This window comes from Lolium rigidum, chromosome 3, assembly GCF_022539505.1.
Source record: "Lolium rigidum isolate FL_2022 chromosome 3, APGP_CSIRO_Lrig_0.1, whole genome shotgun sequence".
Taxonomy (NCBI): domain Eukaryota; kingdom Viridiplantae; phylum Streptophyta; class Magnoliopsida; order Poales; family Poaceae; genus Lolium; species Lolium rigidum.
In genome coordinates this window covers 286,692,133-286,710,348 of record NC_061510.1, presented here as the reverse complement: position 1 = coordinate 286,710,348, position 18,216 = coordinate 286,692,133, and the positions used below count along the sequence as shown (strand labels likewise).

Sequence of the window (18,216 nt, the reverse complement as noted above, 5' to 3'; positions counted from 1 at the left end):
GAAATCTTCGAGGGTTAGTCTCATATCAATCTCGTTGCTTCGATCTTGTAGATTAGATCTTGGGTGTTCCATAGATTAGATCTTGGATTTATTCGTCTTGCGGTAGGAAATTTTTGTTTTCTATGCTACGAACCCCTTCAGTGGTATCAGAGCCATGTCTATGCATAGATCTGTTGCACGAGTAGAACACAATGGTTTTGTGGGCGTTGATGCTTTTGTTGCTTTAGTTTGTGTACTTTGCATCTTGCGGGATGGTGGGATGAAGCGGCCCGGGCTAACTTTACATGACCGCGTCTCATGAGACTTGCTCCACGCTTGACATGCAACTTGTATTGCATAAGTGGCTTTGCGGGTGTCTCGTCTCTCCCACCATAGTGAAGATCCAATTTACTCTTTCTATTGACAACACTAGTATCACCGTTGTGGTTCATGTTCGTAGGTAGATTGGATCTTACTCGAAAACCCTAAACCACGTAAAATATGCAAACCAAATTAGAGGCGTCTAACTTGTTTTTGCAGGGTTTGGTGATGTGATATGGCCATGATGTGATGATGATTATATTTGATGTATGAGATGTTCATTATTGTATTATGGCAACCGGCAGGAGCCTAATGGTTGTCTTTAAATTTGTTAAGACCTGCGTGTCTATTTATCATGTAATAGCTTTATTTCAAGTAGTTGTTATAGTAGCTATAAGTGATGGACAACCATGAAGCGGTGCCATGGACCTTGGTGCAATGCTGGTGATGATGGAGATCATGCTCGTGTGTTTAGAGATGGAGATCAAAAGCACAAGAAGAAAGGCCATATCATATCACATATTATGAATTGCATGTGATGTTAATCGTTTATGCATCTTATCTTGCTTAGATCGCGACGGTAGCATTATAAGATGATCCCTCACATTAATATCAAGATAATAAAGTGTTCTCCCCTCGTATGCACCGTTGCTACAGTTCGTCGTTTTGAAGCATCTCGTGATGATCGGATGTGATAGATTCTACGTTCACATACAATGGGTGTAAGTCATGTTTGCACACGCGGAATACTTGGGTTTGCTTGGCGAGCATAGCATGTACAGACATGGCCTCGGGACACAGGAAACCGAAAGGTTGAAGACGAGTCATATGGATGATATGATCAACATGTTGATGTTCACCATTGAAGCTACATCATCTCACGTGATGATTGGTTTTGGTGTAGTGAATTTGGATCGTGTGCCACTTAACAACCATGAGGGATGTTGTATTAACTGGGAGTTCATCAGTAATTAGATTAAAACATGAACTAATTATCATGAACATAGTCTGAATAGTATTTTGAATTAAAGTTTGTAGAATTGGCATCCATTTTCTACCATACGCTAGTCTTGTAATTGAGATAGAAATACTGTTAAGTCTGACAAGTAACTTTACGGACTGGTACCGTATTGTTAAAGAATCAAGATATGATTAAGTCCTAATGCAAACTTTTAGTAAACCTCACATTGATGATTCAAAGAGCAATGGTTTCAATTAGTACAAAATCATCTTGTCTCCGTAAAACTTGAAGTTCAAATCCGTTTGAAAAGTAAGGAGCTGAAAATTTTGTTTTCAGAAATAAGCGAGGTATGAGATATATGTGATATCTAAGACCTTATTGCAAGATGATAGAATATAATCTAGTGAGACTACATAAACTCATAAATTTTATGGGAATGTACGAAGGTTGAAGACGCTAGGCGTCCCGATCCTCCAACTAAGTTGGGCACTAACGATATTCGCATATCCATGAAGTAATCATCCTTAGTATGCACCGTTGCTAAGACTCGTCGTTTCGAAGCATCACGTGATGATCGGGTGTGATAGATTCTACGTGTGCATACAACGGGTGCAAGCCAGATTTGCACATGCGAATACTGAGGATAAACTTTACGAGCCTAGCATGTACGGACATGGTCTCGGAAAGTCGTCATGATATGATGGATAAAATTATGAGTGAAATTGTTCATCATATTACAAAGTTACTAATAGTGAAGTCCGGAACACTTGTCATTTGATGATCAACTTCAAAGTAAGAACCTCAAGGTTATTGGTATTTGACCAATGGACCTAGAAGTTATTGAAGGTGAAGTGTTTTCTGAGAATGGGGAAAGCTAAAAGAGAAACCACAAAAGATATTTTGGCAAAAAGAAAGAAAAAGACTAGAAAGTCTAGCTCAGATGTGTATAGATGATATACATGTTATGGATGTATTCCTTGTTTGGTCACATAATAGAATTCTTGGGTATTTGTACCAGATTGGTTGGTATGAGATGTCATACAATACAACGCAATACGAGAATACGATGGCCTAAGTGACTGATAAGGAATATGGTAATAATGCACGTCTGGAACATAATAAAGTGTTTTTATGTTTGTCGTTGGCATTCTACCTAGCCCTTAGAATTTATAATAAAGAACTTAATAAATTGTTATTTTGCTTCGGTCAAATGAAAACAATGAGTTGTTCAAATTATGACATTGCTCCATGTACGATGGATAAGTTATTATAAATCTTAATTGTGAAACACACATACATAACACTGACGCTAAAATGCCATAAGGCAAATGATTTGAATTCCACTCATTAGTGGAACCACCATTTAGGTCATGTTAGAAAGGAACGCATGAAGGAACTCCATTTGAATGGAATTTTGGAGTCATATGATTTTTGAATCATTTGGCGCTTGCAAATCTCTTCTAAAAGGAAATGACTTAAATACCGTTCATAGGCCAAGAGTTGAACGGGAAACTAACTTAGTGGAAAAGTACATGATGATGTATGTGGTTCATCGGGCATAGTTGTGTGCGGGAGATTCTTTTACTTCATGAAAACTTCCAACAATGAATTGAGTATATATATGTGGATATATTCGATAAGGAAGAAGTTTGAAACATTTGAATGGATTCTGATAAATTTCAGCATGAAGTGGAAATCATCGTAATAGAAAAGTCAAATATCTATGATTAGATCATGGTGGAAATATTTGAATTACGAGTTTTAGCGAACATCTAAGAGAGTTATGAAATTGTTCTACAACTCACGTTTCTTGGAGTATCATAGAGATGATGAAGTATCCGAGATACGTATCCAAACCTTGTTGGATCAAAGATGAGATAAAATATTGATGCCATTATATTTTTAAGGATTATGCTTTAGAGACTACCGCTCTTACACTGAATAGAGCATCATCATGATCCGTTGAAATGACACCATACAAGTTATGGCATGGGTATAAACCCTAATAGTCCTTTCTTAAAATTTTGGTATAAGTAAATGAGTTTACAACCAAAACCGGATAAATGTCTTTGTTGGTTATCCCAAGAGAATGGATTGGGAATTCTTCCCACTATGAAGTAAAAGACAAAAGTGTTTGTTAATGTTACTTGTTTATTTCCAAGAAATTTTTTTCTAGCGAAGTATTTGAGTGGGAGGACAATAGAACTTGATAAGGTTTATGAACCTGAGCATAATGATCAGAGTAGCGCAGCATCGGAAATGGTTCCGGAAGCGGCTACGACAATCATGGCTCCCATGACTACAAAGTGTTTTAGCCATGGAGATCGAAGTACATATTGAACCTTGTAGGTATGGTTTACTTTGTGATCAAATAAATGATTTGTGGACAAAGGATTGATTTTGAACAATGATAAACCAACTGCAAACAAAGAAGTTATGATGGGCCCTGACTCCGTTAAAATGGTTATGCGCCATAAAATCCAAGATAGATAAATACTTTTTGAAAGTAAATAGATCTATAAAATAGATGGACTTGTATGTAATATCCTTGAAGAAGCTTGACTTGTCAAAAGTTGTTTACGACAAAGTTCAAAGAGTTGACTGCGAAAAGATTGGATCTTCCGTAGCAATGCTTGTAGTCTATGTGGATTATTCTAGTAATCGCTACATATTTCTTTTATGAGATATGCTAGTAGGATGGCAAAGTACATTACTTAACAGAAGTGTGTATTAAAGGTGTATACAAGATACAAACCAAGAGTTTTGCTAGTCCGTGGAATACTAGATAGGTATACGAACTTCAATTGGATGAAGTGAGTATCACGGAGTTGGAATCTTCATCGGATGAAATAGTCAAAGAGTTTTTTGATTTCATCAGAAACGATGAAGATGCTTGCATTTGCAAGAAATTAAGTGGGAGCGCTAAGACATATTTATAATACTTTATGTAGATGACATATCGTTGATTATAAATAATGTAATTATATAATTGATTAAAAAGGTTTCATTGAGAATTAACTTCAATGAAAGGATATGGACTGAAATATATTAAGTGTCAAGATCTATGAAGATAGATTGAAACACATAATAAGTTTAAGTCAAAGTACATAGAATGGATATTGAAGTAGTTCAATATAGAAATATTAAGAAAAATGTTCTTGTCATGTGAAGGTTTAACAACACTTGAGTGTATCTGACACTCAATGAGTAAAAACACATGAGTGACTTTAGATCACGAATAATATGTACAAAGTCAGATGTCCTGTGCTCTAAAAGGTTAAGAGCATATACCAGAATGATTGATGTGATGATCATTGGACAACAGTAAGAATATCCCTGAGTACTTTAGAAGAACCAAGGATATATATATATATATAGTTTTTTGTATGGGGTAATGACAAACAGATCGCTGTAAGGTGTTGCACCGATATTAGTTTGGTCACATATAAAAATATTTTTTCAATCTCAATTAGGATCAGTGTTGATTAAAAGGTAGCGCAATGAGCTAGAAGAAGCCTTTGCTAGATTTAGAAGAGTTCTAAATAGTGTGACAGATTCTACAAACGAAGGCAGAATATGTCATTGTTTTGACAATGACTAAGAGTGTTAAGTCGAGGAGTTCTTCGAGAACTTGGTGTAGTTCCGATAGTGTCAGAACTTTGAAGCTATATTGTGTGTGACAATATTAGTGACTTATTTCAGACCGCGGAATTAAGGTTCCACCAGAAGACCGAACATATACGATTAATGCCGACTCATTTGGAAAATGAGTGATGCGTTGAGACGCAAATGAATTGCAAAATACATACGTTTCTGAGCATGTCAGATTCGTTGACTAAAACCTCTCCCGTGAGCAAAACATGATAAACACCAGAAGGCCAAGGTGTTATGTCTTTACAAATGTAAACTAGATTATTGACTCTAGTGCAAGTGGGAGACTATTGGAGATATGCCCAAGAGGCAATAATAAATTAGTTATTGTTATATCTTAGTGTTCATGATAAATGTTTACATCCCATGCTATAATTGTATCAACCGAAACATTGGTACATGTGTGTTATGTAAACAACAAGGAGTCCCTAGTAAGCCTCTTGTATAACTAGCTTGTTGATTAATGGATGATCATGGTTTCGTGATCATGAACATTGGATGTTATTAATAACAAGGTTATGTCATTAGGTGAATGATATAATGGACACACACCCAAATGAGCGTAGCATAAGATCAAGTCATTAAGTTCAATTTGCTATAAGCTTTCGGTACATAGTTGCCTAAGTCCTTCGACCATGAGATCATGTAAATCACTTACACCGGAATGGTACTTTGATTACATCAAACGCCATTGCGTAAATGGGTGGTTATAAAGATGGGATTAAGTATTCAGAAAGTGTGAGTTGAGGCATATGGATCAATAGTGGGATTTGTCCATCCTAATGACGGATAGATATACTCTGGGCCCTCTCGGTGGAATGTCGTCTGATTAGCTTGCAAGCATATGATTGGATCATAAGAGATGACATACCGCGGTACAAGTAAAGATTACTTGTCGGTAACGAGGTTGAACAAGGTATGGAGATACCGATGATCGAACCTCGGACAAGTAAAATATCGCGTGACAAAGGGAATCGGCATCGTATGTAATTGGTTCAATCGATCACTAAGTCATCGTTGAATATGTGGGAGCCATATTATGGATCTCCAGATCCCGCTATTGGTTATTGCTCGGAGAGGAGTCTCGACCATGTCTGCATTATTCACGAACCGTAGGGTGACGCGCTTAAGGTTCGATGTCGCATAAGTAGATTCGGAATATGAGATGGAGACCGAATGTTGTTCGGAGTCTCGGATGGGATCCAAGACATCGCGAGGTAGACCGGAATTGTTCTGGAAGAATTCTGCTGTTTTGTATTTCAAGAAAAGTTGTTCTGGAAACATTCTCGGAATTGGACGAAATAAAAACAGAAGTTCTTATTTTCTGTCACGTAGACGGAGTCCAAAGGGGAGACGGAGAAAGGCCAGGGGTGGGCCACACAACACGCCGACGCGGGTCCCACCCAGGCCGCGCCAGGGTAGTGTGTGGGCCCACCAGGCGCCGACACTAGATGGGTTTTGTGAAACCCTAGCCCTAGTTCCCGACTATATATAGAGGGATAGTTTGGCCGGCCAAGGCTGCTCCGTACGCAACCCTAATTTGCCACCTCTCCTCCCTCCCAGTTTCTCCTGCTCCGGCTTGGGCGAAGCCCTGCAGGAATTCTTCTCCACCACCACCACCACGCCGTCGTGCTGCTGGGATTCCGTGGAGATCTACCACACCTCCGCTGCCCGCTGGAACGGGGAGAGGAAGGAGCTTAATCGACACCGTACGCGCGACCGAGTACGGAAGTGCTGCCGGATTGCAGCACTGGGGATGATCGTCTACACCAACAACGAGATCTAATCTTGTAGGCTTTGGAAATCTTCGAGGGTTAGTCTCATATCAATCTCGTTGCTTCGATCTTGTAGATTAGATCTTGGGTGTTCCATAGATTAGATCTTGGATTTATTCGTCTTGCGGTAGGAAATTTTTTGTTTTCTATGCTACGAACCCCTTCACTGGTGGCTATCGTTGATGCCTTGCCTAGAAATGACAGTTTGCAAGCGTAATTAGGCTTCATGGTCATGTCATGTTAACATACCGAGTGATAACTTGTACAAGGCTGGTTTATAAAATATACCGATGGGATACACTTCCTAACCTAAAACGATTAGGTTAATGTTAACATCCGCCCTCACTCTTAACCTGCAACCGTAAGATTTAGATTGAACTTGAATCGGTATAGCATCTGAAAAGTGGCATGTTTTCTTAATATGACAGATAGCTTATCTCTAGTAGAGATGAAACCGTGCATCCAAATAAATCGCAACTACTCTCTCGTGTACAAGCTGGAAGCCAACCTTAAGGTGCTTTGTGAGGGTATGCATCATTGGATTCGTTGTTAAGCACGTAGCACACCAAAGTATAAGTGGATGGACATGACCGTGAGATGCTAAGCTCTTGAAGTACCGACTCCACCCAAATGTGTGTCAGATACTGGTCCCACCTATCATAGGTAGCATGCTAGTTGGTCCCATAAATCCGATATAGGTTCCACTGATTAGTTTGGGTAATTGAGTTAATGTGTGGGTCCTACCTTCCTCGTCATAGTCCATACTAGACACGACACATAGGTTAAATTGATGATTTGACTGCTCAATCATACCAATACGCAAGTATGATGCTAGCTCTAAAGCGGTCACAAATAACGTTGTAAACCATGATGTTCATTTTATGACTATACTATGCTATAGAATTGAGACCTTTTTGACACAAAAATCTCACAAATTTATAGGGTGGATTCTTTGACCGCCATTATCACTACAATAAGATCATAAATCAACACATCTCTTATAGTAAGTACCCTCATTTTTTTCATGTCTCTACTCCACATAGAAAAAGGTGCCACGTAAGGGGGCTATATACCCCTTACTATAATTGCTCTAAATAGCTAATGTAAGACCTCTCCGAATGCTAGTTTCTTGTCCCAAATATTACAAGCTAGTATTCTGCCAATATGGTACCGTAGTTAAGTAAAAGAGAACAACATTGTATCTTAACTAGTACTCTTGCAGCGTTGTCATAGGCAAAACAAATAAATTGCTAGCTCAACCACATGCAAGTATGAGCTTAAAATCATTTAGTGCAAGCTTATTTATAAACCATTTAGAAACAGCACATTGGATTATCTTTTTTCTAAAGTACTGTCACTATATGAGATAACAGGCTAAGAGCAGGCCTAAATAAAAAGTTTTCGCCTAGAAATACATGACGCTAATATGGAGTCATGCTAACGCAGACCGATCGATCCTTCAACATTGAGCACGTACCGAACATCGATTCGGACTCGACACTGTCAGTTGCTCAATCCTATCACCCTGGACTGCCGCACATGCCTGCAAACCCTCTCTTTTGTACGACCGTATATCACCAAAGTACTCGTGCTTAATTTGCACCGAAGCTAGTACATCGATGAATCGATTCTGTCCACTCATCACATGCTTTAGAGAACAATCGGGACCGAGCACGCAACACCCTACGTACCCTAGCTATCATCATCCATGTCCTGTCACGAGTAAAGCACTTTTTTTCTCAACGAAGGGTACAACACATCTTGATCTCACCTAAGATCTGCATTTCATACACTGCTCTTCAGTTTCCTCTTCCCAGGCTCCCAGACATCTCCAATTAATGGCCACCAAGCACAGCATGCAGCTGATCCTACTGGCACTGGCCTCTCTCGCGCTCGCCGCCGCCGTGGCTCCGGCTACGACGCACCTCCGGTTCTACATGCACGACATCGTGACGGCGGACGCGTCGAGCCCGGCGACGGCGGTGCGCGTCGTCAGGGGCGTGGCACCGCTGCCCAACGACCCCACCAACTGCTTCGGCGACATGTACGCCATCGACGACGCCCTGACGGAAGGGCCCAGCGCGTCGTCGCCGGTCGTCGGGAGGGCGCAAGGGTACTACCTCTTCGCGTCGCGGACGGACGCCGCGCTGCTGCTCACCGCCAACATGGTGTTCACTGCGGGGAAGCACAACGGGAGCTCCGTCGCCGTGTTCGCCAGGGACGCTATCCTCGACACCATCAGGGAGCTGCCGGTCGTCGGCGGCAGCGGCGCGTTCCGCGGGGCCACCGGGTACGGCCTGCTCCGGACGCACACCTTCAACGCCACCTCCAACAACGCCGTGCTCCAGATCGACATGTACCTCGACGTTTAGGCGCCATGCACGTTGATTTGTTTAGATATTTGCATATGCATGCATGCAAGTCCTAGTCCAGCCATATTTTGTGGCCATCCGGATATTACTTCATACCTTTTCTAAATCTGTGTTGCTGCATTTATTTCAAGAGAATGGGACAGTATACTGCTATATATTTTACTTATCTTTTTAAGAATTATCTTAACTTTTAGCCAGTTACAATCCATGAGTACTGAAAAAAAACCCAATTGGGCTTAACAGTATAAACTTTAACTCTTGTGTATGGCCAAGTTATAAAATCATCACAATCACTGGTAAACATAGGCAATTTCGGGATCTTTCTTTTCTTTTCTTTTTTTGAAAAGGGAAAAGCCCCACCCTTTGCATCAATCGATGCATACGGCTTCTTTTTGGTGTGGGAATAAAAAAAGTGAGAATATCCACATGTCACCGTCACTTAGTTCATCAAGTTGGTGAAACAAGCCAAACTAGCCCAAATTGTTCATAAGCAACCCATTTGTCACAACAAGTTTTATTATTCCCCACATGATGCCTTATTTCAGCAACCTCTTTGCCAGGGCATCAAGGTAAGAAGTAGACCGAGTACAACTCATGTGCTCAGTTATCAAACCAACATGCCCCAACTCTGTCAACCTAGCATGGCTGGGTTAAAAAGTCGGTTGTTTAGGACAGGAAAGCCATTTCGAGGAGCACCAATGCATATTCTTTATGATCTTTTTCCATTCCCCACCAAGCAACTCATGTCAAAGGTTGAAATTGACCGTGATGTAGCTTTCAACAGAACTTCCTTGCTGGTCCTGATAGGGGAGGATCAATTCCAATTATTATTGCATTTCTAAACCCTCTCTGATTAAAACTTGAAAGTATGATTAGATGAACTCCCAACATATGTGGGCATGCACAAATATGTACCTTTATGGTGCAATGAGTGTGAAAAACGGAGACGATTTAGGGATGTTTGCTTTGTTTGCCTGATCTACTGCAATACAAATGAAGATTGTCCTTTAAAGCTTCCATACACGCTTTAGGGAGGTATGCTATCATTAGCCAAAAAAAAGACATGATACAAAAGAATCAAATTTACCATTACAGAATCCTTTCAATGCACCTTGTGTTGAATATATAAGAATATTACCATATGATATAATCCAAAATAATAGTAGATATAGCATGAACATAAAATAGTAATTGAACTAATCATGCAAACTAATAGAGTACGAGAGAGAGAGAGAGAGAGAGAGAGAGAGAGAGAGAGAGAGAGAGAGAGAGAGAGAGAGAGAGAGAGAGAGAGAGAGAGAGAGAGAGAGAGAGAGAGAGAGAGAGAGAGAGAGAGAGAGAGAGAGAGAGAGAGAGAGAGAGAGAGAGAGAGAGAGAGAGAGAGAGAGAGAGAGAGAGAGAGAGAGAGAGAGAGAGAGAGAGAGAGAGAGAGAGAGAGAGAGAGAGAGAGAGAGAGAGAGAGAGAGAGAGAGAGAGAGAGAGAGAGAGAGAGAGAGAGAGAGAGAGAGAGAGAGAGAGAGAGAGAGAGAGAGAGAGAGAGAGAGAGAGAGAGAGAGAGAGAGAGAGAGAGAGAGAGAGAGAGAGAGAGAGAGAGAGAGAGAGAGAGAGAGAGAGAGGAAAGCCATATACGGTGCAACTTAAGCAGCTGTGGCGGCATCATCAACAGTTTTGGTGTTGTTTCTCATGTTATGATGTTAAGATTGCCGAAGATGTCGTTGATAATCGGGAATAAGTTGTTGTCAGACAACATTGTGTTTGCAGCAGTCCCGCTACAGTGCTCCTATAAACTTGATCACCTCTCACCCGTACAAGTCTACGAGAAGCAGGGTTCCGGGAGCTGTACTTGCCCATCCTTCGAAAGAAGGGGCGGGGAAGACGTGAACGGTGGTGCAAGGTTTTGGAGGCTGGTAATCTCATGTGGCATACTTATTAGGGTTCATGTCAATATTTATGGGATTCGTGGGAACCGGCCCATAATGTGTCTGTTAATTGTCACGAATTAATATCCAGAACAACAAAAATATTGACAACATGCATGGGTATGAGCTAATAATATTGAAAAAAAATCAGGTTCCTAAGTAGAAAAATAAGAAAACAATAAGGTTCCTCGTTGGCTCTCGTGCACTGCAATGAATGAGTCACTTGTACAGAATAATGGAACTGTATAAACAAGGATAAAGCATATTTAAGGTTAATAACTGGATCATCGATCTCCCTCGGGCCTCGGATACATAGTATTATGTGATTTATGGCTGCCTATTCTAAAGCTGGGCGGCTTGTTTGGTCAACTAACGCTGCTTGTGTGTTAATTGATCGCCAACTTGTTCTAGCAAACCATGAAGGTGATGGCATAACCGGAACACCGTGCGCTTGGCTCAATCCAACAACCCATTGCGCCTCGTGAAGAGACAAGCGGGCGGTGAAGGAGGAGTGTGAGAGGGCGTCTTCTCTTCTCACACCTTGGTGGGAGTAGAAAATCTCATCTTTCAAACCACATTAACTCTCTTCTAACTAGCTATGGAAGATTAAAATTTAGTCCAATCTAGCGTGTCTATGCGGCTGATGAGAATTTCAGAATTCGTACTACTGGCTATGAACCTAAGACCCAATAGCACAGAGTAATCACAAGTAGGAACTGATGGGATTATCGTGTCTAATGCCACGGGTGGGTATGAGACGAGTAGACGACCATAATTATGGTTGAGATGGGTTATCTCCTATGTTCTCCTTCACGCGTAGGTACTTCATGTTGTCTATTTTATTTAGATGGTTGGCACATGCATCGATTTTATGTGACCCATGAATATATTCGTTCGTAAAAATTGAAACGCAATAGTGAAAGAAAAAGCTCCATGCATCAATCCATAGAGAGGTTGGGTCTTATGTTCTCCTTTTCACAAAAAAAAACTATGTATTTCACCATTTGCAGAAGAATAAATTCGCATGTATTAATTCGGAAGATATTTACACCGAAGCAACAAGGACCCGGAGGAGGAAAATAAAAAAGCAATAAGGTCCCTGAAGAGAAAACAAAAGAAAAACAGGTCCATAAGTAGACAGATTAAAAAAACAATCAGGTCCCTAGTTGACTCGCGTGCACTGTCGTACTTGTACAGAATAATGGAGCTGTATAAACAAAGACAAAGCATATTTAAGGTTAATAACTGGACAACATATAGTATCATCGATCTCCCTCAGATAGATACATAGTATTGTTTGGTCAACTAGCGCTGCTTGGTGCTTATACTTGATCGGCATCTTGTTCTAGCAGACCATGGAGGTGATGGCATAACCGGAACCCCGCGCGCTGGAGCTAGCGATTCACCGTCCACGTGCGCCCGCCCCGGTGCACCCGGAAGGCCGAACCAGTCCGGCGACAGCTACATTGTGAAGCATCAGTATATCCTATGAAAACTCTTCGCATGTGAAACAGTTGACTGCACTAGCTGCCGGCCGGCTGGGTAATATATACTTGAATCTTATCTTCTCTATATTTGAGGGATCGGACTTGGAGTTAGAGGCAGAATAAGTACAAGTGGACAGCTAAATAATTATATATTCCCTCCGTTTCACGAAGATTGTCTGAGATTTGTTAAAATTTAGATGCATCTAGACACTAAATAACATCTAGATACATCAAAATTTTGACAAGTCCTAAATAACTTTCATAAGATGGAGGAAGTACATTAGTTCGAACAAAAATCATTAAATCTGGTAAACTATCTTAGAAGGATAACATGCCATGGACAAGGGTATCCAAAAAATAAATAAGAGTTTTGCTAGTTGAGAACTAAATTCATGCTCAATTAAGTTCTTACATTGTTTGATTCCATCATGATATATGTATATGATCTGTATGTTAGGTTGTAACTTAATTTTTTTTCAATTGTCACTGAGATTTTTTTTTTCAGTTGCATGTGGCAAAGGTCAAAACTTCTTCGGTTGCTCCTTCAGCAAGTGCTCCCGTTTCCCCATCGTCAAATGACCATGTAAGTATTTTTCCTTCTAATAATCCGCATCCAATAGCCCCCGAGCCGATAGTTGGCTGGTTGAAGCCGAGAGTGTCGGCTATGATAATCTTGCAATATGTTTTGATAAACCTTTTTTTCTTATATCGTCGCAGCCAATTCACGCTATAGTCGATATTGTGATAGATAATGCTGACCAGTTCGTTCGTATGGAGGCGGAGAACGCTCAACTCCGCGAGGCTGCTAAATCTTCGACTGGACAGTTGGAGAAGGCAAATAAGCTAGCAGCCGAAGCACAAAAAGAAAATACAAACCTGAAGTAGGAGCTGAAGCTGCTGAAGAAGAAAATGAAGGAGGAAGAGCAATTATAGTCCCTGCCCGAAGCTTCACTTCGGCCAGTCACTCGGAGGCTACTGATGTGGGTATTACCCTTCGGGTACCCGACATTAATCTACCTCCTTCGGCCCAACTAGAAGCCCATGAAGATCGCCCAACAACCAAGGTGGACCGATACGTCGGTTTCAGCAAATGAGACTTACCCGAAGACGGATTCTTAATGAACAAGGCAAAAAAGACATCATTAAACGAAAGGCTAGAGTAGATTTCGTTGTAACCTAGTCGAGTTTAGACAGGACTCTCGGGACTCGGCCTGCAATATGAAGGCCAGGAGAGGGCCTGCCGAATAGACAACATCAATACGTAGAATCACCACAAGTTAGAACCAGAAACCTAAAATCTTTGCCTCTCGGCGAGTCGACCAACAACAGCCTATCGGCTACCTCATTGTAACCAACTTATCCAATAATCAAGAGCAGACAAGCAGAAAGTAAGGGTTCTACCTCATCGAGGATCTCGAACCTGAGTAAATCTCTCTCTCCGTTTGTTTGGTATCCGATGTTTTGTACTATCCTGCATGATTCCGTCAACCCTAAACCACTCATGGTGGGCATTGCTGAGAAACACCCTCGATAGTTAGACTTGCTAATCATGAGGGGCAATATGAATTACAACTAAAATTTAATGACATTATCTAACTGCGACGGAGAACTAGTCAGCTTTTAAATAAGAGAGTACTACTACTCTTAATTAGCGGAAAATTGATGCAGCGGGAAATTAGCTCTAGTACCATCAGGTTCTTTGTCTTTATATCGAAAAAATATCGTGGCCGGACAACCTGGTACGTACATGACCCCGTGACCCCGTCTATATAAGAGAGAACGCCTACCTTCGTCGTCAAAATAAGTTGGGATCGACCAGACCTTGTAAGCGATCGATCTTGTAGCTAGCAGCTCATACCGTAGACGTAGGTCCCATGTCTAGCAAGCAGACCATGCAGCTCCTGCCAGTCTTAGTCTCCTTGGCCCTTCTCTTCGTAGGAGCGGCGGCGGCCAGGAAGACGACGCACCTCAAGTTCTACATGCACGACGTCGTGACGGCGGTGCCGTCGAGCCCAGCGACGACGGCGGTGCGCGTCGCCAGGGGAGTGACGCCGCTGCCCCTCGAACCCGCCATCCGCTTCGGGGACATGTTCGTCATCGACGATCCTCTGACGGAGGGGCCCGACGCGGCGTCCCCGGTCGTTGGCACAGCGCAGGGGTTCTACATCTTCGCGTCGCAGACGGACTTCGCGCTGATGCTGACCGTCAACATGGTCTTCACGGCGGGGCCGCACAACGGCAGCACCATCGCCGTGCTCTCAAGGGACGCCATCCTCGACCCCGTCAGGGAGCTGCCGATCGTTGGCGGCACCGGGGTGTTCCGCGGGGCCACCGGGTATGGTCTGCTCCGGACATACTCGGCAAACAGCTCCACCTTGAACGCGGTTCTCGAGGTCGACATGTACGTCCGCGCGCGTGTGTAAGAGCATGTCTAACAGGCCCCTTATTTCTCTGCCCCGTATAACGCTATTTTTTCGCCCCGTATCCCAAAAGTGCGTCTTGCTCAACCATTCCGTCTAGCAGACCCCGTATTTGGCCCTGTATTTTTAAAAATTAAAACCCCGGGAAAATGAAACCATAGTTCTTCTTCATTGATCATACATTGGATCATACATATACATAGCGATCCTAGCTACTCGAGGATGATGTATGGCACGAAATCAACGGTGGCGGCAGCCTCCTCCTCCGCCACGGCGGCAGCCTCCTCCTCCGCCCTGGCGGCGGCCTCCTTCGCCGGGAATTCAGCCACGGCGGCGACGGCCGCCGCCTCTTCCTCTGCCTCCGCCCGCGCCTTCTCGGCGGCCTCCACCTCCGACTCGGCCAACGCCCGCAGTAATGCCGCGTCCTCCTCGCCGGCCTCCGCTTCCTCCTCGCCGGCCTCCGCTTCCTCCTCGCCTCCGCCTCCTCCGCCGCCGGGTGCTGCCGATGCGCACAGCCCATGCCGCCTTCGCCGCGCGATCACGCTCCCACTCGGCGTGCAACGCCTCGGGTCGGCGCCGCTCATAGGCTTGAGCGGCGGATCCTGTCGGTACCACCGCCCACCGGCCGCGAAGTCCTGGAGCTTCTCCGGCATGTAGTACGCGCCGGCGTACTTGCAGGCCGCACGACGGCTACCCGCGGCGGAGCGCTTGCACTTCAAGCGCCACGCGTCCACCACGTTGTCCGGCGAGCGGGATCGCTTCGATCCGCTCGCCGGAGAGGCGCTACTGCGGCCGCGGGCGTCCATGCCGGAGCTGGGGTCGAATGCGGCGCGGGGGAGAAAGTAATTGCTCGCCGGAGCAGGGTGGAGGCGGCGGCGGCGCACGGCGGAGCTAGGGTAGCGAGTGAGGGGTTAACCCCTCACTCGCACTGCGGCCGATATAAATAGTGGGCGGAGGGGCCGATTTCCTGGGCCCCGTATTCCGCCGAAACGGGGCGGCCCGAATACGGGGCCTGCTAGACGGCCCAAACCGCGCCTGCCCCGTATGTCGCCGGAATTTTACGGGGTGGGCGGGTTATAAGGGGCCTGTTAGACCTGCTCTAAGCTTCCATGCGTGTGTCATCTGTGTGCTGGTTCTTTACAGGAGGTCATTTATCAGTTTGTATGCAACAATATATGTTAATTCCTCCATTGTGTTCATGAATAAGAAAGAGGCTTGTGCTTTCATATAGTAGTATCCCCAAAAATAGTAGTATCCCCAAGAAATAACGCTGGGTCTACCGCGACGAATGGTTACGGAAATTTTCTTATGGACGTATATGTGGCATGTAGTTTGTTTCTTTGGGCTGAATTCTTATGGATCCACAACGATGTGTCTACCGAATTGATTGATGTCACACACATCGATCCGCTAAGTGAATTTCGTTACTTTTTTTTTCGAAAGAATAGCATTACTTATCCCAAGTAGTATAACACATGGCTTTCGACCCAAGCCCTTGGAAGTTTTAGTCTTGGTTTAATAGGAACCGAGACTAATGGGCCGCATTAGTTCCGGTTCGAAGGGCGCAAGCCACAGAACTCTCTAGTCTCGATTCGTTTGGAACCTTTAGTCCCGCTTGGTATTACCAACCTACCAACCGGGACTAAAAGGTTGCGGTAGAGCGCGCCGGTCCCCGAGCCCCTTTAGTACCGGTTGTTATTACCAATTGGGACTAAATGTCAATCTCTATATATACTCTGCCCTACCCAAACTCGCGAGCCACTGATATATGTAAAATGCATACATGCACTTTGTCCTTTATCATATTAAATTTCCACATATTTGCAACATATATGATGATAATACCATGTTTTACATTGACTTATGGAAATTTACCAATGTTCGTCTTTATTTGGTTTATAACCCTGCAGAACAGGAAAACCTGTTTCGGGTATTTTTCACTTTCAGGGACCTATACAGAGTCAAATTGACCTGAGATATTTGGAGCATCATTTTTTCACCGGGAGGAACATAATGGTCTTTTGGAGCACACCTGGAGAGGCCCGAGGAGAGAACGAGGCCAGGTGGCATGGCCCAACTTCCTGACCGCGCCACCCACCTCCGTTCGCACCTCGATCATCCGATTGCCCTGATTATTTCGTCCACCGACGTATTTTGCCCTAAAAATGACTATATATGTGCCCCCGAAGATTTCTTGGGAGGAGAGTGCCACAGAAAGACAGAAACACCAAAACAAAGGCTGCCGCAGAGAAGATTGGAGGGTGAAACTCCGTCGGGATCACCGCCAGAAGGATCTCCACATTGTCCAACGTCTTCATCATCATCACAATGACCAAGAGGGAGTAGTCCGCCTCTGGACTACAGGTTTGTGGCATTAGCTTGATCTATTTCTCTCATGTTCTTCATAGCATTAGTGTCATATGAGCTGCCTATCATGATTATGGTCATATTTGTAATACATATGTGGTGGATCCTTGTTCTATGATATTATTATATGAGATATGATCGTATTATATTTGTGAGATGTGTTGATAGATGCATATTATGTACCCCGTTCTTAAGTTCATGTTCTGATCCAACATCTGTGCAAGAGCGTGTGTGGCGTGATGTGTGTGTTAGATGGAGTAGCATAGTTTTAATGATTGGATAGTGACAATATGTTCATGATCTATTATGGTTTTGCCTTTCTTTTGCTACATCACTAGGGATAAAGTGAATGCATGTGCTATGTTCATCACGTGACATCAATGACGACCTTGTTTGTTCAAGGTAGCATATTTGATATTCGAACTTTATGTCAAGGTACTTATTGCTATGCTCTGTTAATTCTTAATAAAAGATTGATGAAGTTTCATTCTTATGGAGCATAAGAGAGGTGTGTTGCATCATCTCTATGTTAGGACGTGATGCCCATACTAAAATCTGATCTTACATATAATATGATTTGTACTTTCATATCTCATTGATGAATTGCTTTTTGTCCACCACAACTTTACGAGAGAATAGTCAAGTGAACCCATGAACCCCGGTCCACTTTGTATCATAAGAAACACATTTATCTTGCATTTACATTGTTTTCTATTAGCTGCACTATTTTATTCCGAAAATACAATAATATTTATCTTTCTTGTTTGCATCCAAAACACCAGAAATAATCAACCTCTTTACAGTTTTTACTTAGTTACTTTATCTAGTTTAGTTTAATACTTTTTTATTACTACTTGTATTATTTACTTACGCGAAACCTTGTGCTTGACAACCACATGGTGGAGTTGGAGACACAAGGCATTTACTTACTTGCAGGATTGCTTGAAGAAGAGAGAAGATAAAT

The 18,216-nt window shown here is 43.0% G+C and overlaps 2 protein-coding genes across 2 annotated transcripts; both read left to right on the top strand.

The window, feature by feature from the left end:
* Positions 1-8,525: 8,525 nt before the first annotated feature.
* On the top strand, positions 8,526-9,252 carry LOC124699911 (dirigent protein 21-like). The gene has a single exon (XM_047232137.1). The coding sequence runs from the start codon at positions 8,526-8,528 to the stop codon at positions 9,057-9,059; it is 534 nt and encodes a 177-aa protein (XP_047088093.1). The 3' UTR covers positions 9,060-9,252.
* A 5,087-nt stretch (positions 9,253-14,339) lies between these two features.
* On the top strand, positions 14,340-14,888 carry LOC124696623 (dirigent protein 1-like). Its single transcript, XM_047229330.1, has one exon. It carries the CDS (start codon positions 14,340-14,342, stop codon positions 14,886-14,888), a length of 549 nt encoding a protein of 182 aa, XP_047085286.1.
* Positions 14,889-18,216: the final 3,328 nt, after the last annotated feature.